The following is a 27,285-nucleotide window of genomic DNA, read 5'->3' as shown; positions in this document are numbered from 1 at the left end:
TCTTGTAACATTTGTAACTTTATTTATTTTCTATTTTTTCTACTTTTCACATACACAGCTTGGCTATAATACTGACAAAGGATTACCTAAGTATAACCAATTTCCTTACTATTCAAACATTTTAGCTAAGTATATAACTCTGAGTATATTGACTAGAACCTCATAATACTGAGTGAGATTATTGAAATTGATTGAAAACTATACATATATTAACCTAAAAAACCTAAAAAAATATTTACATTTATTTTAATTGTAGATATTTACACTTATGATATTGGTAGGTAACTACAACTTTATGTTTAGTAGGTACCAGTTTAGTACTGTACCAAAATGTCAAATGTTAATTTGATGGCGATGGTTATTTTTTGAATGACTGTTAACTGGAAATCATCGTGAAGGACGAAACAAAAAGTCAATATGGACAGTCCGCCGCAGGGATCTTGTTATAATATTGAAATCAATATTCTATTCAATAAGTTTAGTTTGGTCAACACTCTGTAAAGACTGATAGGCTTATTGCGAAAAGTCTAGAAAGAAGGGGGAAAAAAATTGAATTTAAAATATAACTAAAAAATGAAAAACGCTTAATTCTTACAACCTATTTACAATACTTATAATATAGGAAATAATACATTAGATCTGAATAACACGTACCTAGTTCACTCATTACATTTTTTGTAAGCCTGTGCGGCATCAATACATTAGATAAAGTAACAACATGACGGATAACAAACGATTGTCACTCAATAATGTCACTCTGATTATGATCAGAGTCGTCATCAACTTCCATTTATTTAGTCACAACTAGAATGTCGCGTACTTCTCTAATTTATGGATAGCCCATTGACATAACAATTATACACAATATTCGGATTTACATGTAAACAGCGGGCACGCCACGCTGCGGCAAATGTCAGCCCAGCATACTACCCGACATGTTGCCATGAACACGCATGTGACGGTTCAAGTTGCCTGATTGGGAGAACCTGAAAACAGATAATCACGTGTAATGTACCGTACCTATACTCAATAAAAAATCGAGTAGGAGTGGCAGTAGAGCTCCTTGTGAAAGACTTCCTCCAGGGAAGTACTGCCACCTTACCTATTTCTGCCGCTAAGCAGTACCTAATGTGAAAATGATTGCGTTCCGGTTTAGAAGGGTACTAAGGGTGCTGGTAAAATTACAAGCACATGGGGCTTGTCAACTTATGTTGTCTCAAGGTGACGGGCGCAGTGCCCCTCGATCTTTGTGATTTCAAAAGCTCTGAGTGAAGAGCTTTAAATCAAATCTCTTCACTCTGTCCAACAGAACAGGTGTGTAGCTTATCCGTTCCGTCTCTTGATATTATAAAAACAAATACCCAGTTATCTGTTTCTGCCGCCAAGTAGTAATGTGAGTATTACTGCGTTCCGATTTCGAAGGTAAAGAGATGCCCTTATACATATAGGCGATTCTTCGATTCAATCGATCGTCACGATAATCGTATCGATCCGTCGCTACTCCCCTGGCGTTCAAGTTAATCGTTCACGACATAAACATACACAATCGATTCGTTGTTTCGATCAGTCATGATAATGAATACATATCGTACCATATATAGGGGCCTTAAGCGTGCAAATGAATGATTGTCAACTTTGTCTCAGAGTGACGGGTGCACTGGCAATGCTATCAGGTCTTTGCGACTTAAAGCTTTGCGTAGCATTGCAATTGTTATGAATAGGCGTGTCGCTTACCACTAGGTGCACAAGTCGTAGCGTCACTTAGTACCTTATACAAAATGTATCACAGTAGTTATTTAAACCCACCTCAATAAGCACAGTTTGCATTGGTAAGGTTTTTCTCCTGAATGTATCCGTAGGTGTTTCGTCAGAGTTGAACTGTCTGAAAACGCCTTTTTGCAAGAACGGCACCTGTTACAAAAAAATATTACACTCGAGAGCAATGAATCCGGGTCACTTAAAGAATCCAAAAAATCTCGGAAAGTAAGAATGCTAGGTTAATGCAATAAATTGTATTTAATAGACAATTTAATACTCCTTAAATGAAAGTAAAAAAAATATGAGTCACCATACATTTTATTTACACAAAATTACATAAAGAAAAAAAACTGCTGATCTCTCCTTAAAACAAAAATAGGAAACATGAAATTTTTGAACTTACGATTTTCTTGAATTTTAATACTTCGTATTGCCTCCTCGTGCTTCCATTACTGCGTTTAGGCGGTTTGGCATGCTGTACACCAAGTTCCTTATACGATTTTGGGGAATATTCTCCCATTCCTGTGATTGGGGGAGGGTTTCGTTGTTTTACGCATCTCCCTAGCTCGTCCCAAGCATGCTCGATCGGGTTGATATCCGGGCTGCGCGCAGGCCACTCCATACAAGTAATGTTCATCTCTTGAAGGTAGTCATTTACAATCCTACCTGTATGAGGTCGGGCATTGTCATGCATAAATATAGCATCCTCACCAAAATTGACCATAAATGGACCAACGTGTTCATTGAGGATTTCATCTACATATCTTTCGCTAGTTAAAGAGCCGTTTTCTATGATCACCAGCTCTGTGCGACTTTCAGAAGAAATTCCGGCCCACACAAGTACAGACCCACCACCGTAGGCTACTTTTTCTTCGATGCATGCTTGCTTGAATCTCTCCCCTGGTCTTCTATACACTCTGTGTCTTCCATCGTGCTTGTAGAGGATAAATTTTGATTCGTCGGAGAACATAACTTTCGACCAATCTTCAATACTCCAATTTACGTGGTTCTGGGCATATCTTAGTCTTGAAATACGATGCCCACGCTCCAGTTTAGGGCCGTTTGCAGGTCTAAGGGGTTTTAAGTTAGATTCAGCAAGCCGACGTCTTACTGTCCATGCACTTGGGTTACTTCCTCCGAGGTGTCGAAACTGATTTGTGAGTTCAGCTCCTGTGAGAAAGCGATTTCGAAGCATGGTGTTCACCAAGTATCGGTCTTCTCGTGCTGTGGTACACCTAGTTCTGCCCGTTCCTGGTCTGCGTAGGTTAGAACCAGTTTCTTCGTAACGTCGGAGAACTCTTTGTACTGTTGACAGCGACACACCGACAGTCCTGGCTGTATCGCGCTGACTCCGGCCAGTTTCCACCAATGTAAGTATTCTGGTGCATTCTTCAAGTGTAAGCGACATGATTTCAGCTTAAATAATGAATATTAAGCACTATCAACATGGTTTATGTACCCACATAAATGACAGATTACAAACAAAAGCAAAAACAAATGCTGTAATTTCGTAGTTCCATCTTCGAAAGTGTTCCCTTTTCATATTTGATTTTTTTATGATATGACTTTACAATAACTAAAAAGTTTTAATACCTTCATTTAAGGAGTATTAAATTGTCTATTAAATACAATTTATTGCATTAACCTAGCATTTTTAGTTTCCGAGATTTTTCGGATTCTTTTAGTGACCCGGATTCATTGCTCTCGAGTGTATAAACGTTTTATGAATCATTGATGCGACTACAATGCAAACAATTTTGATTCCATGTTAAGGGTCAATTTTGTCTTAATACATTAAAAATCCATTTTGTCTAGTAATTTTGTCAGAATGGCTATAGTAAATGGTAGCATATAATTGACAAAAAATTTATAATTTAACTTATAAGGCAAAATTCGCGCCCGACGTGGACCTCCACAACCAACCGTACCACCGCGAATTAAAGAACTCCTGATACTCACTGATATGGTCGTTCTCCCGAATGTGTTCTCATGTGTGTGGTTACACTTGAACTTTGACTGAACCTTCGGTCACAGATAAGACACCTAGAACATAATAAATAAATCAAATTTTGATATACCTACATTAATTATTGTCACTTATATATTTACGAACCAACAAAAAAGCACTCAACAATTACTTGATTTTGGCACTTAAATATGCTATCTTAGAAAAACCTTAAAAACAGATTTTGAAATGGCTAGAAGTCTGTCTTTAAAATTCACTTACCTAAAAGGTTTCTGTCCCGTATGAGTTCTTACATGAGCAGTCAAGTTCGCAGCTTGAGAAAAGCTCTTGTTACAGTCCCCGCACCTATAGGGCCGCTCTCCAGAATGCGTGCGAAGGTGAGTTTTAAGTGTGCTTGGTCTGGCGTAAGTCTTGCCGCAGATTCGACACAGATTGGGTTTCTGTTCATCATCTTCTGAGCAACCACTTAATGAACCCAACTACGGAAAAAGAGACTTTTTGATTTAGTCCATTGACATTGAGCTGATTTTAATACTTTCACATCATGCAGCTACTCCAACAACTATGAATGTTTAAAGTTTTTAAGAAATTATTCTTTATCCCTATTTGTTATAATGTATAAATATGAAGTAAATAATATGTTTCGGTAGTTTTCAACACTCACAGGTACTTTAGCTGTAGCATTAACACAAGTAGTGTAACCGTATTCTTGTGGATGCATTTGTCCTTGATGATTAAAAATATATCCATTCCCCATATTTTGATTGTCCTTCTGCCCTTCTTGCAGAAAAATTCTTGACGGAGACCTTTTCAAGTTCGGACCAAGAGACTTTTGGGGAAAATTGGATTTTTGTGAGAAGAGGGGATAATTCGAATTAGGTTTTTGCGTGTTCTGCAGCTGCAAAGGTTTAAAAGTTGATGTGGCTGTAATTAAAGGATCAGATTGGTTAGGAGAGCGGAAGTCAGCGGTAAAGGAATACGTGGCAGAGGGATAAGCATTAGGATTAATGACATTTTGTGTTTGGGGGTATACGACGTTTACTGATGGAGGTGCTGCGTTTTGATTCCATTGTACCTGTAAGGAATTACATTGTTTTAGTAAGCGGAAAATTGCAAGATAAGCACTAGCTAACAAACTCCTTCTTTTCATGGCACATTGACAACTGTAAAAATAAACAATATCGATCAACGTAGTTGTCTTGAAAAAATCTTCCATTGTATTAGAAGGATTATGCATGTGTTAATAAAATTAACACTGAAACTCAACGTCAGAAACGAAATATTCTCTATTTATTTTCAAAGATTTTTGGGAAAGCTTCTAACCTAGCCATGATGTCGTCAAATCGTATCGTCCATTTCATTAGGTACCCTTACCACATCAAACTGATATTAAGGATGTCACCACATTTGTCGACACGGAGTCGCAATTATAAGTAGGTTAGAAAAATCTTTGTGTCCGTGTACTATGAGCGAAACGCGCGTCTTTTTGTAGGTAATTGGTATGGAGACTGCCTAAATGAAATTACTGCTAATTAGTTGTATTTTTAAGAAATTCATATAATTATAATGAAATCTCTAAAATAATGTTAATTGATTAGTTTCAGATTTTCTTCCGGTTCCAAAACAAGATAATTTTTCATTCCAGACACGTATAGCAAAACCAATTTAAAAGCTACCCAGAATGGAGGAAACAGAAAACAAAAAAATATTTGTAGAAATTTACGAGAAAATGCGGGTACAATACTGATATAACCGGACATAGTGAGAATGTCGAGAACAAACTTTTATTGCTTTTAATTACATATAAAATAAGTGTAACTAATTATGAGAGAAAACACTGACTTCCGTAACACAGGTCATTGAACCTAGCTCAGAAGCCAGGGCCTTACAATCTGTTGAAATAAAGTTCTATTATTATTATTATTTTCGTATTTATTTTAAACTCTTGTTATTATTATTATTATTATTATTAAAATACAATATGTATTATCGCTGTAAAACATCTAAATAAACTTACATAAAAGAGCTTTATGAAAAATGATTACGAAAACTTTTAAATTTTGGACGGGACAATCTAAAATTGAGGGAACATAACTATGAAAAATATTATATATATAAAGCTACAAGTTCTTACTAACTGATAGAAATAGAACGCATACTTCCCGATATAGTGGAAAAAAGATATTTATACCGTTGTACGCGGATAGATTCCAAAGCAAAGAATCAAATATGAGAAGACCTAAATGTGGAAAATATGAAAGAGTGATCAATGGCCTGCAAAAACTATATATATGGAGGGAATATTTCTGCACTTTTATGAGGTATACCTTGGTCAATTTCCGCCGGAAGTAAAAAATGTTCGAAATTTAAATAAATAAGATGGCCGCCATACAAATTTCAAAGTCTCCTATCACGGAAACTATTAGAGATAGGTAGGAGGTGCTCGAAGGAATGTCATAGAGATTAATAGTGGTCAACTGCCTGGGTTAAAAAAACAAGATGGCGAATTCAAAATGGCCTCTAGAAGTGCGGCAGAAAAAAATGTTCTGATCCCTTTGAAAATTAGCATGTGTGGGTCTCTAGGAATGCTTGATAATAATTTGTGATCAAAAATGGTTTTACGCCATTTTTTAACATGGCCGCCATTCAACAACTAATAAAAATTAGCTCTAATTCAACTGGAAATCGATATATGGGGATCTCTATAGGTGTTAGATAATAATTTGCGGTCGAAATTTATTTTTCGCCTTTTTTCAATATGGCTGCCATACAAACTTTTTAGCGCCAGATAAAAATTTGCTCTAATTCGATTGAAAGTGGACATGTCGGGGTCTCTATGAGTGTTTCATAATGATTAACAGTAAAAATTTATTTTTCGCCATTTTTCAATATGGCTGCCTTACAAACTTTTTTGGTAGTAGACAAAAATTTCTTCGAATTCGACTAAAAATGTTTTGTAAAAATTTTTAAAAAACTTTGTAAAAATGTTGTTTCTGCCGTTTTTTAATATAGCCGTAATTTTTTATGTAAATGGCTATTGAAAAAACTTGCTTTGCTCGGACTGAAAATTGCCACGAAAAGATTTCTAAGATTGTTTGATAATAATTCGTGGTCTAAATATATTTTTGCAATTTTTAAGTATGGCCGCCATTAAATAGCTATTTAATTTTTTTTAAAACAAACCCAAAAGCGCCGAGGCCGGAGGCCGAGGTCCGCGGAGGTCGAAGCCCGAAACGTTCGCACGCCATCCAATGGAGATAATATACGGAACGTAATGGATTACGAGTACAAGATCTCACAATTGTAAAAATGTAAAGCATGCTTCCCGATGTAGTGGAAATGAGATACTTATTATAGCGTTGTTGTATCGCAACCGCCTCTATGTTAGATTTCATTTTCTTAGAAGCTATGCCAAAGAGAAGTATTTAGGGAGAAAAAACTACTACCAAACTACTGCCGATTTTCTTGAACTATGAATACCAAATCAACGATAACCCAGAATACTCAGACCAAAACCAACGTAGAAATGTTCGTTTCTTAAATTGGAATAAATCGGGAATCGACCTCCTCATCAAGCGCCCATAGTACTAACTGCTGTGCCACCGAAGAGCATTAGCACACCCCGTAAACTGCAACCGACCACGCGCCGCAGGCCGAGCCCGACCCCACCGTAGGTGGGGTACAGGGCTCGTTTTATATAAAACTAAACCCGTTTATGTAAACAACGGAAATTTTTCTTGAAGTTGTATTGATTACTTACCTACATCATTATTTCCGATTTACTATTATAAGTACATAGAGGTACTTCTAATTAAACAACATAAAAATATACAGTCAACAGCTCATCTAGCTACACACTTTTGTTAGGAGTAACGGAACAAGATCCGTCAATGTATAACTGTGAGTGCAATTCCCTCAGACGGAGAGTATGCGAGGGAATTGCACAAATTAATCCGCCTCCCCTTTCCATCATCGGGGGACCAGACGTAGGCTGGGGTTTCATCTCTATGTTGTGGATATTCCAAGGATTCGCACGATTTGTTTCGCTCCCACATTTATATGGCGAACAGCTAAAGAGTGGAACTACTTGCCTGCAGACTTGTTCCTTGAACGCTAGAACATGAGCCTTTTCAAGGCGAGAGGGAATAGGCATTATTTAGGTGTGCATGCTCCATTATCGACTTCATCGTCACTTTCGGTCTATTATATTTATATTATATATTTCCATATACTATTGTTGAACTAAAAACGTTTTTATAATATGTTACAAATAAATGTAAACCTGCGAACAAAGCTGGTCTGGTGGACAGCCATGCATGGTCATATTCATAGAAACATTGACGCTCATTGTAGGGAAGAGCGGCGCGGCGCCATAGTGCTCGTAGTACGGGTACCCACTGCCGCTGTTCACCATCATCTGTAGACAGAAATTCTAATTGCACCATGGTAGTATAAGGTAGCAATTAATTAATCGTTGGTTGGTAGATGATTGATTTGACTATTGCTTTGCTTCCCACGAGACAGGCGTAGTTTTTTTTTTCTGAAACCATTACGTGTATTATTGTATCTATTTGTAATTTGTGGAAATAAATAAATTTTATTATTATTATAGTGTGGGGATCATGGTTCAAATATGTAATTGTTAATTCTAAGTTATATTAAATAAATTTTTATTATTTTATTATTATTATTACTATTTCATCGTTACTTTGCTTTTGCACCAAGACGTGGCAGGTTGTTGGAAGAGGATATAGGTACAATGCGCCTCTAACTTTATACCGTCATGTAGGACAAAACTACTCAGCTAGGAAGTCAAAGTTGGATTTTAAAGTAATTCTAGTGGTGCCCTGTAAAATAATGCAGTAATTAACTGACTTTTCATAACAGTAAATCTGCTTGACGGAAGAAATAAGCATATATATGGTGGCAGTATTTCCCTGGACAAATTCTTTCACAAGGACCTCTACCGCTACTAAAATGATGATAATGACGAAGATGCTAATAATGTTTATGCAGCTGATGATGCTGATGCTGCTGATGGTGCTTTGATTCTGATGGTGCTGAGGAGCTAATGATTCTGATGGTGCTGATGACTGTGATGATGCTGATGGTACTGATGGCGCTTATGATGCTGAGGGTGCGGATGATGATTATGTTAAAAGTGCTAATGATACTGGTGGTCCTGATGGTTCTGAAGGTGCTGATGATTCTGATGGTGCTGATGCCAATATTGAGTCACGCCTAGCCACCAGTCATCATCAGCACCATCACAATCATCAGCACGACCAGCATCATCAGCACTTTTAGCATAGTCATCATCAGTACCATCAGAATTAGCACCATCCGCCTCATCAGCACCACCCGCACCATCAGAATCACTAGCATCATTAGCATCATCAGCACCATTAGCATTATATGCAAGCATCATCAGCTGCATTAACTTTATTAGCGTCTTCGTCATAATCATCATTTTAGTAGCAGTACCAACTATAATTATTTCTTTCAACTAGCAAGTTTAATGCAATGAAAAGTCAGTTATGTAAGGGAGACGTAGCAAATATCGGATACTTTTTGAACATTGGAAAAAAACACTAATATATCTAATATTTAAATATTTATATTTATTGCAGTCACAGTCATCGTCCATCTAAACGCTTTACATTAGAAAATGAATGAAACTTATATCTATGTTCATTTATTTTTTATATATTTATTTTGTTTTAATAAGAAAAATCAACGATGTTTTCACATGTACCCTAAGTGTATGTATCCAGTATAGGGTACGCTATTCAATATTGGATATCCTGTATAGGGTACACTCTATTAACCAGGGCATGTATATAAACGATCCTTTAAATTTGCGAAAGCAGTAGGCAAAAAAAGATCTAAACGGTCATCTTTTTTAATGATCCCCATCTAAACAAATAATTAAACTTTTGAATGTGTAAGACACAGTACAACCAGTGATGTATACTCCAATATCGGATATCTAGTATTGTGGATACCTAGGTATCCAACATTGAGGTAACTACCTACTTGTACAATAATCGGTTAAGAAAATAATAAACCTGCGAAATTATCGCTAAAATGCGTTAAGTATTCTAACGATGCGATAGTATACAGTGTTATACCGGGTGGAAATTTGTAATGCCACTTGGAAGGAAAGTACGTTAAATACTGGAGATAGAAATTTTTACTTAAAGGAAACATTCCTTTATTTTTAAAAAGAAATAATACTTTATTCAAAGATTTTCGAAAATTGCTAGCCACGCGCGGGAATCGAACCCACTAAAATCTTTAAAAATTGCCCTGTACTTTTATTAAATCAATCCATAGGGTCAATTATGAGGACGAAATCTCTCTTACAAACCATGAAATCTGGATTTATAAATTCAATGGGTCAAGTTAAAGCACTTTTACTCAAAGGTCCATCAGATTACTTGTTAATTATCGTTGACGTCATTTATCCATTAAAATTATGAAGTAGGTACTATTTAGATAAGAAGATTGCAATTTGCACATGTTTGTAATGCAGACTCTTTGGTCAGTGGCATGAGGTAATTTAAATATGGAATGTTTCATTTGAAAAGGGATTGTCTTTTGTTATTTCCATTTGATTGTTTTTACATATCCTTTCTAAGTACTGATAGTTTTCCTATAAATACATTGACTTACAATTATATGGACGTCGGGTCCGCGCTAAAAAGTGTCCGCACTTGTAAGGCGCTAAAATCGTATACAGAGCGCGACACTCCGCTTTAGTCTTCATTTGTTCTACGGACAGCGCGATACTGCGATGACATAACAATTTAAATTTCGAATAGGTTGACTTGGGACATTTTTTTCGTGGTTTTTGTATTAGACCCGTCGTCCATTTATTTGTAAGTCAATGTATAAATAAATAAATTTCATATTTGTCTCATCGTAAAAATGGCATATCAAGAACTATTTGATTTAATGGAAGCTTATTTTTTAAATAACAAAAATGTAAATTTAGCTCTGCGGTGGTATGAAGAGAGATATCGGGATCGACAAGCACCAAATCTATTCGTTCTGAAGAGAATGGTAAATAATTTAAAAAATACGGGTAGCTACGAAAAGCGACGGCAAACTCCCCAACAGAACTATTCCGAATTCGATTTTAATGTTTTAACATACTTCGAAACATTTCCAAAGGCTTCAAGCAGAGATGCTGCAGAAAATATTGGAAAGAACCACACTCGCGTACTCCAAATGCTTAAAAGTATAAGTATAAATGTTATCGTGACGGCCGGTTGGTGCAAAAATTGCATCCTGGGGATTGTGAGAAACGACTTCAATTTTGTCAAAACATGCTAAGAGAAGTTGGCCGTAACCCGAATTTTTTGAGTAACATTGTATGATCTGACGAAACCAACTTCAGTAATAACGGCATGTAGGTACAACCGCGACAATAACCATTATTGGTCTCGAGTGAATCCTGTTCGTGTTCATGAAACTAACAGTCAAGTAAGATTCTCTTTCAATGTTTGGTGCGGAATTATGAGATTATGGTTGTTTTAGTCCACGTGTACGAAGGTCATTTGAACACTGTCAAGTATCTCGAAATACTGGACCTTTTAAGAAATGAGTTAAATGTTTCGTGTTGAATTCGAATATTTCTGCAGCAAGATGGTGCTCCAGCCCATAACAGCAGAGTCACTACTACTGCCTACATTAGTAACCATTTTAATACCTGGATTGGTACAAACGGCATAACCAGATGGCCTGCGAGATCACCAGATCTCACCCCTTTAGATTTTTTTTGTGGGGATATGTTAAAAATCAAATTTACCTTAAATCCTATGCGAGTGTAAACGAGTTGAAGACTGAGGTTCAGAATACGATTTGTAATACAATTCCATCACAACACGTTATTAGAAGTTACTCAAAATGAATTCGTTAAAAGATTAAATTTGTGTATCCAAAAAAATGGAGCTCATTTCGAGCAACTAATTAGTTAGATTACCATTTTTTTCGTTTTATTAAAATACGTTAAGATTTCATGGCTTTTTTTTCATTTAATTAACCAATTTTGTGAGAGAGATTTTATTCTTATAATTAACCCAATCTTATAATTAACAATCGATCGATGCAATAAAAGGGCCGGGTGCATTTTTTCCAGATTAAAGCGGGTTCGATTCCCGCGTGTTGCTAGAAATTGTCGAAAATCTATGAATGCAGTTTTATTTCTTTTAAAAAATAAAGGAATGTTTCCTTTAAGTAAAAATTTCTATCTCCAGTATTTAGAGTACTTTCCCTCCAGGTGGCATTACAAATTTCCACCCGGTATCACACTGTCACAAAATATGATATAACACTTACAGTACTTTTACAGCGTTTTGAAATCAAGGTCTGAAAAAATACACTTTGAATGTTGACAGCGAAGGCAATAATGGCGTAGACAACTAGCAAAATATTGGTAAAAGCTTACATTATCGAAGTAGTATTAATTTTTAAATAAAGATGGTGTCGTTTAGTTTTCATTATAGCGGGGTATCCAGTATTGTGCACGTATCCAACATTTGGAACGTCTCCCCTATTGCATTTTTTTGACATGAATTTCTTTAAAATCCAACTTTGACTTACAACATCGTCGTACAACATCGTAGGACAAAGCTGCTATGTGAGTAGCCTCGTCCTACGATGCAGTAAAACCATTTCCAGAAATACGGAATACGAAAAAAGTAATGAATTAAAATTTGGTGGTTTTAACAACTCTATGTCACTCCTTATAGCTATATCTATACATGTATCTATAGATTTGTATCACCTTTTTCCGACCTATGGTCATTGTAGGTATGTACATACGTTTAAGCCATTTATGTGGTCTGTTGTTTAAGCAAATGCAATCAAAGTGCAACATTCTACTCAAAGTCGATATGTTAAGTCCCAAAATTAAAAAACTCTATTACGGTTAGAAGAAGTGAACATTTTTTCAAGAAAGTTTACGTTTTTTGTTTTTTAGGTTTCCTTTACAACAGAGGAACTTTAAATACCTACATCAAATTAAAGCTAATTTCAAAAAACTCAATCATAAAGCTGAGCAAACGGATTTTGTACGTATTCCCATACAATACGAAGCCAGATTAATCTCAGTATTGCTATATTAATTACAACAATTTCATAGAAACGCCCGCCCCTCATATTTCTACTTTATTCCTTTGCAATTTTCCTAAACCACCCCTTTTAACAGAAAAGGATAGCTTATTACATTACTTGAATGTTGAAACAAGACGACGCTTTATCAAATATTAGTTAAACTTACAAATGTATGGGCATCCCTTTCTGGCACATGTTACTTGATTGAGAAGTGGAAAGAGAGAGCAATACCTGAGGGTGTACAGCTTCGGAAGAGCAGTCGCTATGGACGACAGCGTGCTTTAAGGAGAGAAGGACGTCCGCCGCTTCCCCCCCTCCTCGTTCTCTACATTCGCCCCCGTTGTTCCTGCTGAAAACGGAAGCTTCTCAAAACAACTCGTCTCATAAGTATTATTGTAACAGATTTTCTGGCTGCATTACATAATGTATCTACGTCTAAACTAGAATAATTAAAAATATTGAAGAAAGATTTGATGAGGATATTTCTTAAATAAATGTTAAAGAAAAAGCCTTCATGATTTTCCTGTACAAATGATTAAATAAACATATAAATTAAAAAATAGTTGGGCAAAAGTCGAAGAGGCTTATATGTATAGCGCGTGCACTGGCCGTGTTGGATATGCTGAGGATAACGAACCATTGTCTGAAACCCAAATCAGCTTTCATAAATCTCCACCACGAGAATAGTTTCCACAGCTAAAGGTACCTCCGAACCTACTTGGCGCTAGATTCTCAACCGACTTTACGGCTGCTATAGCGGATGGTCCTTCCAACAAACCCCGCAAGTAACGTCTAAGACCATGGCCCTGTCTTGCCTAAAAGAGACGAGTGTTTTCTGATTTTTGTTTGGCAGTCCAGCATGGTTACCGTTCGGCCACGGAGTACCTACAATATGAGAAAGTACCTACAAGCTTCTCATCGTTTAATTGTTAACAGTAGTGACGCACTGTTGTCGCTGTAACTGTCGCGTTACTACCATAACGTGTACGCGAGTGTACAAGTTATTTTAAATACTTTCTGCTGGAGGTCGTACCGGTTCTCTCTTTCTCGTGTAATCAGTGTTTTGCGTAACGAGTGCTTCTACTTTATTTTTAATTTCTTTGATCGAGAAAATGTGTCAAGGCCACGAAACTAGGTAATTAATAAGGTTGCATTCGATGCAGCAAAGCCCCTCTCGTAGTTCCTAAAAGTACCAAGTACCGTTCTGTTTCTTTATATTTTGATGTTTTAGCAAATGGCAAATTTAATGAAATTATTTTTTATTATGGCTTGGGTTTTTTAGCATTATTTAATTTTCAATACGAAATGTCCTTTTCGGGAGTTACTGCACTTCTTAATACGAAATCGCATAAACCGGTCAGATAATTTATGCCCATGTAATAACAGCGAAAAAAACTTTGTGCGTTTTCTACAATGCGATCGGAATTGAAACGCGCAATGTCTCTTTTAAAAGCGGTTACACACGGCGCTTTTAGCAGCGATGCAGTAGCGAAGAAGTCGCTAATTGTTTAGCGATGCAAACGCGATGCAGCAAACTCTAAGCCTAGTGGCCGCCATAAAGGGAATATAGGAACACTTTTGTCACTTTTCGATTTGCAGAGGGATGAGTCAAAATAGGAACAGACACCACCTATAAACATAATTTTAAATATTTTAAATTTTTATTGAATTGATATTTAATTTATTTTTTGTGAAATTATTCCACTAGTTTGTTATAATTATTAGTACAAAGATCGAACACTCGGAAAAAATCCCTTCGATCCGGCCGGATTCGAACCGACGTCTTCTAGCTTACCGTGCCAGACGCTATACCAACTAAGCCACGGAACGAACAAGATAATTTTAAATATTTCTGTTACTAACACCCTATGTCAATTGATCTTAAAGTAAAGATTTTTTGTAACTTTTTTATTTTATTCGGCGCAAAAGTCGCTGATTCGAGTCCAGCCGGATCGAAAGAATGTTTTATTCATGTTTGACCTTTGTATCAATGATAACAACAAACTAGTGGAATATTTTCACAAAAAATATATGAATATTAAAATATGGCAGTAAAAAGTTCAGGATATTCAATAACATACATGCATCATTAACATATACATGCGTTTTGTTTACATTATATGGAGCTCTTACAGGGACAAGACCTATCCAATTGCAAAGAGGGGAGCGACAGGGAGATGTCATTTCTCCGAAACTGTTCACCACTGCGCTGGAAAATGCCTTCAAGTTATTGGACTGGAAAGGACTCGGCATCGATATCAATGGCGAGTACATCACTCACCTTCGATTTGCTGACGATATCGTGGTCATGCAGAATCGTAGGAAGAGCTTGGCACCGTGCTCGGTGACCTCAATAGTTTCCTAGCAGTTGGGTCTAAAAATGAACATGGACAAGACGAAACTTATGTCGAATGTCCATGTCGTACCCACCCCTATAATAGTAGTAACTTCTACTCTCGGACAAACCGTCGAATTAGGCAGAGCCAACTTCGAGAAAGAAGTCAATCGTCGAATCAGACCCGGTTGGGCAGCTTTCGGAAAGCCCCGGGACGTCTTCTCGCCCACAATACAGTAGTCCTTGAAGACAAAAGCAGTGCGTGTTGCCAGCGATTACGGCTCTGAGACGTGGTCACTTTCTATGGGCCTCGTAAAAAAGCTTAAAGTTACTCAACGAGCCATGGAGCGAGCAACGCTCGGCATTTCTCTACATGATCGAATCAGAAATGAAGAGATCCCTAGACGAACGAAAGTCACGGATATAGTTCAAAGCAAAGGATTAGCAAGTTGAAGTGGCAGTGGACAGGGCACATAGGTCGTAGAACTAACAGTCGTTGGAGCAGAAAGGTTCTCAATAGAGATTACGAACCGGAAGGCGTTTAGTGGGACGGCCCCTTATTCGATGGACGGATGACCTGATAAGGGCGGCGTGTAACCGATGGATGTACGTCGCGTCCTATCGACTAGTCTAGAAATCTTTGGAGGAGGCCTATATTCAGCAGTGGACGTCTTCCGGCTGATATGATGATGATGATGACATGGAGAAGAAATAAGTTGAAATATTAGAGTAAATAAATACAAAAATAACTCACTTGTATCCGCTGCAAGGTGAAAATGGGAATAATGACGGCAATGGATCCAGTTCAAGCGGCGGCAGCGAAAATGAGCCCATGTCTTCTGTGGGCCACACGCCTTCTGCCGAGTTCACATCGCCGTCGAGGTTCACCTCGCAAGGTGCGATGGATTCGCTTAACGCGTTTAAATCTTCGCCATTTTCTGGGCAGCAGTTTTCGTTTTCTTGCTGTAAAGAAAACTTTCATCCATAACTCTTGCAAAGGAAACTAATACACATACAAAGTGTTGAAGGGACCAAAATAAGCAAGGTACTTGTACTATCCTTGTCATAAACAACGCGTTTACAATCTAGTAACTTTCGACGTATTGGCACCTAAAGTGATTTTTTTCTCCGAAAAATGTCAATTGCTAATCGTTTGTCAAAAGTGCTTCTATCGCGTGAAAGCATTGACTTACGTGAATGTCATAAAAATAATACGAACTACGTGAAACAAATTTTATGTAATGTGAAATTTTAAAACACTTCCATTTGAACTTATAAAAGTTATCGACTAGTTTCGTTCAGCCTCTTTCTTAAAAACTTGTCATTTTGCAGATATGGCCTTATTACACCAAAGGTTATATATAACCGTCGATATCATTTTATAAATTAAATAAAATTAAATAGGACTTTATTCATCAAACACACCCACACATATACATTGAACGTCACACGATATTATGTACTAACAAATTATGTGCTATGAGTGATGAGAAGGACGAAGTCTCAGCATAGTGCTGTATTTCAGTCCCCGCCTGTGTTCTCTGTCGGATATTGCCCGAACATAATTTTGAGCAAAGAATTACAACAAAACAAACGTCACTAATCTAACTTAAATCTAACTAAAAACTAACTATTTATTTACTGGTTACAAGTGATAATAATACACACATGAAGCAAAAACAAACAAATCTAATTAGGACGACAAAGGGTACAAATGACTGTTATCAGACTATACGGATTACTATTCCACAAACGACCAGGAACAAGACGACTTTTGTTGCAAAATAAGCCGTTTCTTGCACTTTCGTTTGAATGTATAAAAAGACTCAGCCGTCTTCACTGGTGGTGGAAGGTCATTCCAACATTTAGAGGCGGCAAAACCGAAGCTGCCTATGAATGAAGTCAGATATGGGCGAATCCGCATTTGTAACATTGGGTATCTAATTTATCGAGTGTTGCTCTTCCCCCTATCATTCCAGTTCAATTTATCCGCCAAATACTGAGGCGTACTACTCAATCGTAAGTTGAATATGAGCCCATTCAATTTTAAATTTCGCCTGTGACTCATGTCTAAAATATTAAAAGTACCTATTTAGAAATGGAGTTATATGAGAACGAGATGGATACACTGTAACAAAACCTCGCACAGGAGTTCTGAACTCTTTTAATTAGTCTTTTTATATATAACAGGAACCATATACAATATTGCCGTAATCTATGATAGATAGTACCAACGAGTCCGTCAATCTCCGTCTCATAATATTAATATCAAGTGACGGGACAAATAAGTCGTGCGCCTGATGGTAAGCTACACGCCTTTTCTGTTGGACAGAGGGAAGAGTTTCGATTTAAAACTCTTCATTCAAAGCTTTAAATCAAATCGCAAAGATCTGAGGGGCACTGCTACTGCGCCCGTCACCCTGAGACGTAAGTTGATAAGTCCCATGTGCCTGTAATTTCACCAGCACCCTTCAAAACCGGAACACAGTACACATTACTACTTGACGGCAGAAATAGGCAAGGTGGGGCAGTACTATCCTGGACGAACTCTTTCACAAGGAGCTCTACTGCTACTGAAATATCGTAATTGAATTACTAAATTTAGTAAAATTTAATTATTACCTTCTTACTTATATCTGAAATCAGCAAAACGAGATAAGAAAACAAAACTTTTGGTGGGAATATCTTGAAAGCCAAACCAAATTACAATGCGTTGTTTATGACAAGTAGAGCTCCCGTTGCCATCCAAAGCACGTTGTTTGCTTTGCTTCTACAAATAACAATATAATGAAAAATTTTTCATTACCTGGCACGCCGTAGCAATGGTACCTACCGCGTGGCAGCTTTAATTTCAAAAGACGCAGTATGAGAAAATAAAACTATTTTTTTTGTTCGATTTTAAATCGCGTACCTACCCATATTTGTCATCTTGTTTACTATCATCCGTGACTATGGGACCTGTATAAAGGGCTCGTTACGTTGATTTGTTTTTTTTTTTAACAAACCAACGTTACATTACGCTGGTCATAGAACCGCAAAATAACAGTTTTACTTCCAATGTGTAACGAATCGCGAAAACCTCACAACTGTGTATGGTATGAGAAAATACCTAGCTCCTGGCGCTCGGCTTAGGTCTGCAATGCAACTACATGTTTTCTAGTTTTGAAAATAATAGACATTTTATATTTAAATTTGGGAATAACCTTGAGAAGTACCTATCATTTTATAAGCCACATATTTACCGCCAATATCACATAAAACTTTACTGTCGCAACTTCTAAAGAAATATTCATTTAACGTGTTTCAAACTTCGTCATTTTCTGTACAACAGTCGCCTGATATCGTATATAACGCTCATAGTATAGGGAAATCGATACCAACATTTTTCGCATCTAAATTCGAGACCCAATAATTGTCCTGAATTTTAGGACTTTACTAGTTTTTTGTTGGTATTTCGACCCTTACGTGCTTCGATCTACTGTTAGATCCCGAAATAATGGAGGTTAAAATATAAAATACTAGTTCTAAATAGAAGTATAATGTTTCAGAAAATAACATTATTTTATATTTACATTCCGATGTTATTAACACACACTTCGATCATCTAACTGGAAACTCATGTAATTATTCCTTCGCCATAAGTACCTACAATAAATAGTGAAGAACGGGAATCGGAAATCGATGGGAATTTATGTAGCAGCTCCTTGTGAAAGAGTTCGTCCAGGAAAGTACTGCCACCTTACCCATTTCAGTTTTGAAGGGTAAGAGTGGTTTCACAGGGCGACTTTTAGCAGCGATGCAAACCGTTGCGTTCCTGAAACTCGCGATTGTATCGCTACACTTGCGATTTATAGGCGATTGCATCGATGCAAACTCGCAACTGCATCGATGCAAACGCACTAGTGCATCGATACAAACGCGCGATTGCATCGATGCAATCGCCTATGACTCCCAAGTGTTGCGATGCAATCGCGCGTTTGTATCGATGCAGTCGCGCGCTTACATCGCGTTTGCATCACTGCTTAAAATCGTGCGCGTGTGTAGAGGTTGACGATTAGCGACTGCATCGCTACTGCATCGCGTTAAATTGTATTGTGGTGAGAAAAATCTAAATAATTTGTTTATTATTTATTAACCAACTTCGAGAAAAGGAGAAGGTTCTCAATTCGACTGTATGTTTTTTTTTGTATGTATGTTACGCGATAACTCATTTGTGAACCGATTTTGATGATTCTTTTTTCTTGGAAGGAAGGTACCGCATTAGTGGTCCCATTTAAATTTGAAGAAAATACTCCTTCTCTGGAAAACTAGGGGGTGAAGACGGTTTCGCGCACTTTTCCGTAACCGTTTACAATGAAACTTAGCAAATAGATGTAATTCCTCGAACTTTTGGGGTCGGTTTTTTTAGTACTCTGTACTGAGATTATTCATTTATAGTTTAATCATTATCGATTGCTTTCTTAATATCGGCCTATCTCAAAATCAGCTATTACATCGTGAAGGTAGTTTTAAACAACTGCAGCATAACTAAAATGTAAAGCCGACGTGTCGTATATTGGTCTATGTTGTCACATGACTATTTCTACTAATAAAAAGCTGGGTGTTCATTTTGCAACAAAACTTAACACATTATGAATTCAGCTTTGTAATAGGATAAAAAATTATAACTGTTTTAGTTTGGACCATTATTCTTAAAAAGTGAATCTCACGGGTAGGTTTCTATTTAAAAAAGCATGTGAACTGCGTGATATAAATTATGGTTTAAGATATTTATTTCTCTAAAGAAAACAAATTCATTTAGAGAGAAATACAAGATATAATAAAACTTGTACAGAGAGTATCTACGGGTTGACAAAATACAATTCAAAATTCTAATCAAGGGTACCATAAGGGTACTAATAAAATTGGCAATTATTGCCGTAGTGACACTTTAGTAGCAATTACTTATCGGCTAAATTTGAAAACTTCGTAATTCCATTGTTGGACAAAATTCTTTTACGAATTAAACCAACGATATAGAAATAAAAACATTACATCTTTCAGTAATTTGTTAAATATTTGAGCGTCTTCTTACATTTTGTTTTTCTATATGGATCTTACCTATACAAAAATTTACTTATGAAATTAAAAATATATTTTTCAGAATATTAAATATTTTCCCGAATAATTTTTCCACATTTAAGAGTCAACTCCTGTCCTGGTCAGTCAACCTGTCAAAAGTTGACAATACTGAAAACATTGGAGTCATTGCAAAGTTTTTTCCCCTGATTCTTTTATTTCGCTGTTGTCCGATCATTTTAAACCCCGTTTTACTCTAACTTACTTACACTTATATAATTCTATTTTATAATTCACTGTAAATAAAACTTCAAAAGATGCACCTAAACGTAGAACATAATATTCGCCTTCGAATTATATTTTTCCAGAAAAATTTTCACTATAAGAATTTTTCGAAAATTACACTATAGTAATCTTACCTGACAGCAATCCTCGTCGGGGAACTCCCTGAGCTGAGCGTCGAGGCAGGTGCACTGCAGCGAGTCGCAGCAGAGGCCGTGACCGCAGCATTCGGCCAGCCCGAACTGCGGGTTGTTGGGCACGTAGCAGTCCATGGCCCCGCCCCCTGTAGTCGCGCATTCTTACCGCGCAGCAGCGGTCCACGCCTCTCGCATCCTAGGATGCTGTTATTTCCGACGCTTGTAGTCCCGCGTTGGCATGACTGAAATTGTCAAGGTAAACTTTGTACTTACGTAGAGGTAACATACGCACACATATACTTAGGTACTGAAATGCTAGTTTGTAGTATAGATAGACTACATTTATAGTCTAATTGCAACATGTTGTGCGTATTGCTTGGTTAGCAATTATGTTTTATTTTACATCGTATATTTTGTCATTTATATTCTGGAGACCGAACAATAAACATGTGTCTTTAAATCAACGTACTTCACTCACTATCAAATACCATCCTTTTTAATATATGAGATGGCGACCCATACCAGCGAGCTTATCTTTTGTGAAGCAATTTGACAGCTAAAGAAATTTAATTTGAACAACGTAATATAAGTATAATGAAGACTGCGAAACAGAAAATTTAATATCAAAAAAGAAAATCAAATTATAGAATGTGAAGAAGAATAACTATAGAAGAAAAATGATTGGAGAAAAATTAGATACAAGAATTATCATAGAAGAAAAGCTATAGAAGAAGAATTAAAGAAGAAAAATCGTAGAAGCAATATTATAGAAGACTGCAAAAAAGAAGAGAGAACCGTATGAGCGGTGTCCAGGGAAATCCCGACCCACGGAGTCCAGGGTATAGCCCGGCCCATATAGCAGCGGTGTCTAGGGTAATCCCGACCCACGAAGTCCAGCCCAGCACACAAATCAGTATTGCGGCATGCAGCACCACGACGAAGCGCATCGTGTCAACCATGGAATCAGCGAGGACAACGCCAAAAACCACTTCATGAGTCATCGTGACCTACTTTCGTGCGGTACAACATACGTCCGGAGTGAATTATGTTGTAATGTAAGTTAGAATATTCATTTATTATTTTTGTAGGTATGTAGTAGGTAGACAAAGTCATGTTTAATGTTAAATACCTATGTCAGAGCAATTAAAGGAAATTCATATTAAGTTGAATTATTTCAGAGAATATTTGTGTGAAATTGGTCCAGAGGGACGTAAAAAAGATATTGAAATTAGAAGAAGCTTCTAGGTATTATATAGATGTTTGGAAGATATTGTGTCTTAGTAAAATAAAGAGGTCGACGAACAAAAGCCAAGCTCAAAAACTTTTAAATATTTTCAACATTTATTTAGAGGAATTAAGAGTAATTATAAGAAAATTAAATTATTATTATCTCTCATAGATAAGAACAATAATAATAATAATAAAATAATAATAATCTTTTAGGCTTTGGGAAAGGCGAGAGTCTAAAATAGATATAATAATAATAATAACGCACACACTCAACATATATACAGGGATTCAAACAACAATGGCGAATCCGTTTGATATAAAAACGGCCATTTCGCTGTTACCAATGATGAATGGTCAGGAGCTGGTAACTAAACATTTAATTGATAGCATTTTGTTACACACTTAATAACTGACAGTACACAGACTCAGTTGATCGAATTCGTATTGAAAACTCGACTATCACCTAGTGCTAAATTAAGATTAAAAAGCACGTAAGTATTCTACAGTGACAGATTTAGTCCTGCACTAATTAAGAAGTTTTTGTTGCCTAAAAAATCAACAGAAGCTTTACAAACACAGCTGTGTTTTAGAGCAAAACAGGGACGTAGATCGATAGAGGCATTTGGAACGGAGCTAGAGGAGATGTTTGTAAATTTGACCTTAGCTCAGTCCGATGAGGACAGCGCTAAATTTGAAATATCCTCTCAACGAGGAAACTGCGATCAAGCGATTCGCAGATGGGCTCTCCGACCCAAGGCTGAACATCATTGTAGCTTCACGGCAGGTCACGTGGCTTCCCGAAGCTACCTAGCTAGCTGTAGATGAAAATGTAAGTCGTCATAGCAATCGGAGCAGGTTATGCAGTTCAGGCCGATCGCCTATAACCGCGGTTCTTATCATGATTCTTACAAACGCAGTTCTTATGGCCAAACAAATAGTTACAGTTACCATAAAAATCATAAAAAATCAAGACATTATAGTAATAATCCAAATTATTATAATGAAAATCATGGTAACAAAGGTCAAAGAACTTCCTTTGTAAATTCCAGTCATAGAAGTAAAGACGCACGTGAGTCGCGTCCGCAGTCACGCGGTGGCCGCGCTCATTTTTCACGACTTCAGCATAACGTGCATGAGGTAGTGACACAGGAAGGATTGCGAAATACTGTGAATAACAATTTTTTCGTGCCTAAACAGTGCACTCATAATATTTTTCTTGACAGAGAAGTATCAATAGCGTACTGACATTCAATGATTTACATATTGAACGTTTTATATTGAATAAGTAAAGCACCGGCGGCAAAAAGAAAAGTAGAAACATTTTTGTGAGCGGTATATATAATAGCTACTGTCTATGAACGGGTTGAACATATAGCGTGCAATTTCGTGTTTTAAATTAATTGAAAACTGAACAAAACACGTTTTAAGAGTTAAAAAGGCGTGGAAATAGTACGTTATAAGAGCGGTGAGTAGACAATTACGCAGAGAGGGACATTCAAAGCGCGACTATTTTATTGATGCGCTGCCTGTGTGTCAATAAATGTGTTTCATCCTACTTGCGAGGACGTTTAAATAAGGAGAGTTAGAATTCGTACCCTCACATGTGATCTTACACATTTCACAAAAATAATACGAACTACGAGAAACAAATTATGCACATCTGAAATCTCTCTCTAAATCTTACATCTCTCTTAAATAAGCGTACTTATTATATTATCGTGATATCTCTTTGATTAAGTACCTTATAAAAATTAAATTTAGTAACCTCTGATAGAAAACGGTTGACTCCTTTTCCTTTTTTTTTTTGTATATCAAGTGACTAATCCATACCGATTAAATTCGCATTTAAATAAAGAAAAATCGCTTTGGATCAGTCTATTGGTTTTGAAGCTATAATAACATATATAGGTACAGACAGATATAGGTACAGACTCACAGCTTTAGACACATAGATACACACAAAATCTTCAAACCCCCTTTTCTTGCGAGAGAGGCTAAAAGTAATGAAGCCGACTGCAATTATATTATTTCTAATCCTTTTTTATATATAAGAGCATAGGGTCTAATAATAAAATTGGAAACTCCACTTCTTTTTGAGACGAGGAATGTGGCGCGAGTCACAAGTCGACTGCATTTATATTAGTTCTAATCCTTTTTTCATGTATAAGAGTATTGGTTCTAATAAATAAAATTGGAAACTCCACTTCTTTTTGGGACTAGGAATGTGGCGCGAGTCACAAGCCCACTACATTTATATTAGTTCTAATCCTTTTTTCATGTATAAGAGTATTGGTTCTAATAAATAAAATTGGAAATTCCACTTTTTTTGGGACGAGGAATGTGGCGCGAGTCACAAGCCCACTACATTTATATTAGTTCTAATCCTTTTTTCATGTATAAGAGTATTGGTTCTAATAAATAAAATTGGAAATTCCACTTTTTTGGGACGAGAAATGTGGCGCGAGTCACCGAACCGACATTTATATCAGCAGTTTAGCCTAAGCTGGTGGAGACGCAAAGGAATTTAAAAAAAGTCATAACGGTCCTGGGGCTGGTAGGGCTCTATGATTATTAATACTATTTTCAACAGAGTGTGGTGAAAATGTATTTTTTTCCTTTTCTTCTATTTTAAGTATATTTTTGTACACTATTTCATGTATTTAATGTGTGTGTAAAAATTCTCAATATGTTTGTATGAAATTTATAATGTGTAAAGACTGACCCCCTATTCCTACAGTCGAAATACATAATAGAGACAATAAACATAGAAAGTAATACCCCCAATAGATCAGATTTGGTATGGACATTTTATTTATAATAATAAAATTAATATATAAAGTAAAAAGTTGATCAGCCAGAACCAAAAAACGGCGATATAAACTCTTCGTCAACTTTATACGTAATGTGACATATTTCTGCAACATCTTGCAAATGTTATTAACCAGTTCAAAGCAATTCGGTTCATAACACAATCACTTTCACCCTCAAATGGTTTGCTCCATATAAACTTCTCCGAAAATTACAGGTATAAATATGCAACAGAAATTCAGTTAGCTCATTTCGGTGGATCTAAAGGACAACTCTCTTTACATACATGCGTGTACAATAGCACACGTACAGTATATATGTATGTATGTCAGAGGCGGTTGAGAATCAATGGAATACCATTGATTCTCAGCCGCCTCTGAATAACAAAAACACTACATCTATTTGTACTGCCTCTAAAAATTTAAGGCATGACTCATTTGCGCCCATTTAAAACCTGTAATAGACCAAATCAAATTACTGTCTCCTGACTTAATGGAACTACACATAATGAGTGACGGACCTACGACTCAGTACCGTAATAAAACAATGTTTCATCTGATCGTAAATTATCTAAGAAAAATTTGCAACGTTGAATAAATAATATGGCACTTTACTGAGGCGGGCCACGAGAAAGTGACGATGTCGGGGATTGTATAAAACGCATTTGTGATAATGCTGTCGCGAACGGAAAGGACATTACCAATATTAACAGTTTCATTGAATGCATGCAAACCAATTGCAAAGGTATTGTAGTGATTCCCGTTGATGATGAGTATGTGCCAGAAATTCAAAATATAGCATATGAAAATAGTGTCCGCCGCTTCAAAGGAACTTTTCAAATACATCAAGTGTCTTGGAGTGCGATGGAACCTTATATACTTCACGCAAGAAGACTGAGCATCTCATGCGCAGCTCACACTCAATGTCCACATTTTGAGATTGGAAAAATTAAGGTTCAACTAATTAAATATATATAATAAGGTGCGACTAATTTTGTTCTTTTCTGTGGCACTGTTGTCACTTCTGTGGTTGCAAATACTATCAAAAGTGCCATAACTCTGTTACTACTACTAGTTTTTTAAGATTATATTAATATTATCATTACGATCTAACAAAAAATATCTGGTTTTTTAAAAATTATCGATATTTTTTATTTTCTACAAATAGAAACTTCATTTTGTGTATGACCCATTTTGTACATAATAATCGTTAATAAAATACTCAATCGTAAATTATACTACGTGAAAAAGACGTGATGACTGTTGTAGGTAAACTTGACAAAAGACAAGAATAAAATGTGCGGAATTCGATTTCGATCTTCATTATATTCGTAACTAAATACATACACTCATAACATAATATTCGGAACTAAACTATCTTCGAATCCACTGGCATCTTTCGGAACAAGGCCAGATGGTACTAACGTCGTCGGTTTATAGAAACTGGGCAGTCTGCTAGTGTGGAATACGACCTCTGTGAACATTGACACAGACCGCTGCCACAGTAACCGAGAACTGCACAAAAGTCAAATACGTCAACCTTAGCCAGCCAGTGCTGCAACTTTGTATATTATTCAGTGGAAACCCTGGATCCTCGAGGACCACGAGTACCTAAACCTTCTCCCTGGTAAGGACCTAAACTGGTTGGCTTTGTTGAAGGTTTCGATTACTAGAGGACTAAGCTTTAGTCAAAGTATATCCAAAGGGCTTACATAATTTTAAAAATATACATGTAACTGGTTTTTTTACGATAACTAATGACGGAACGAACAAGTCCTACGCCTGGTGGTAAGCGACGCGCCTGCCTATAGCGTTACAGTACCACTCAAAGCTTTAAATCGCAAAAAGATCTGAGGGGTACTGCCACAGCGCCCGTCACCCTGATACATAATTATATTGATAAACTCCCATGTACTAGTAATTTCACCATTTAGATGAGTTAAGAAGAATCTGAAAAATTCTATTTCTGTTCTATCTCTTCAATGTTAAACATACCATAGTATTTCCATTATTGAATACCATTTGCATATATCTGTTATATTCTGGATATTATTAAATGATCATTCACTATTCCTATTTTTTATTTCATTCTTAAAACTTTCATACATTTCTAATTTATTTTTCTTCGTTGTAACATGTCTGTCTGTGTTGAGTGGGTATCAAATATTTTACTTTTCTTTTAAAAATATTTTGTATTAGGTTTTATAAAGAACGTCAAAATTGTAACTTTCTTATTTTGTATTGTGTTTCCAGCATATGATGTATATACGTCGATTGACAACTTTCTAATCCAATTATTTTCTAGGTACTGAAAATTAACAAATGCGCTGTTCCATTGTAGCTTTACTTTAGTTATTAATGTTAATTACCTTTGTACCCTTATATTATTCCAGACTTTTTATCCAAAATAGATCCAAAAGCCACAAAACTCTTCAAATATAATAAAAATCACAGTATTCACAAAACACTCGTCCGATCACTAATTAAATTAAACATATCGGTCAAAGCATGCGCGGTGGCAACACTGTCATGCGATAGACAAATAATATATTTGTTAAATTAACATATTTAGGCAGAGGTCGAGTCCTGTCC

General features: G+C 36.4%; 1 protein-coding gene across 1 annotated transcript; it reads right to left on the bottom strand.

The window, feature by feature from the left end:
• Window positions 1-545: 545 nt before the first annotated feature.
• Window positions 546-27,207, bottom strand: LOC113232510 (protein glass). Its single transcript, XM_026467261.1, has 10 exons — window positions 27,063-27,207; window positions 20,657-20,898; window positions 15,934-16,142; window positions 13,076-13,193; window positions 8,007-8,141; window positions 4,389-4,799; window positions 3,986-4,203; window positions 3,718-3,801; window positions 1,807-1,911; window positions 546-986 (listed from the first exon to the last, which is right to left on the bottom strand). The coding sequence occupies exons 2-10, from the start codon at window positions 20,789-20,791 to the stop codon at window positions 914-916; spliced, it is 1,488 nt and encodes a 495-aa protein (XP_026323046.1). The 5' UTR covers window positions 20,792-20,898; window positions 27,063-27,207; the 3' UTR covers window positions 546-913.
• Between the last annotated feature and the right edge of the window lie 78 nt (window positions 27,208-27,285).

Source organism: Hyposmocoma kahamanoa, unplaced genomic scaffold, assembly GCF_003589595.1.
Source record: "Hyposmocoma kahamanoa isolate Upper Pololo Valley unplaced genomic scaffold, ASM358959v1 76, whole genome shotgun sequence".
In the NCBI taxonomy this organism is placed as follows: Eukaryota; Metazoa; Arthropoda; class Insecta; order Lepidoptera; family Cosmopterigidae; genus Hyposmocoma; species Hyposmocoma kahamanoa.
The sequence above is the reverse complement of the archived record's forward strand: the minus strand, read 5'-3'. Positions and strand labels throughout refer to the sequence as shown.

Excerpts from the sequence above, each read along its gene's own strand:
- LOC113232510 (XM_026467261.1), bottom strand. The coding sequence starts at position 20,791 with ATGGACTGCTACGTGCCCAACAACCCGCAGTTCGGGCTGGCCGAATGC. Across the intron at positions 16,143-20,656 it reads CCGACGAGGATTGCTGTCAG|CAAGAAAACGAAAACTGCTG; the intron begins GTAAGATTACTA and ends TTTTCTTTACAG. Across the intron at positions 3,802-3,985 it reads ACGGGACAGAAACCTTTTAG|GTGTCTTATCTGTGACCGAA; the intron begins GTAAGTGAATTT and ends ATTATGTTCTAG.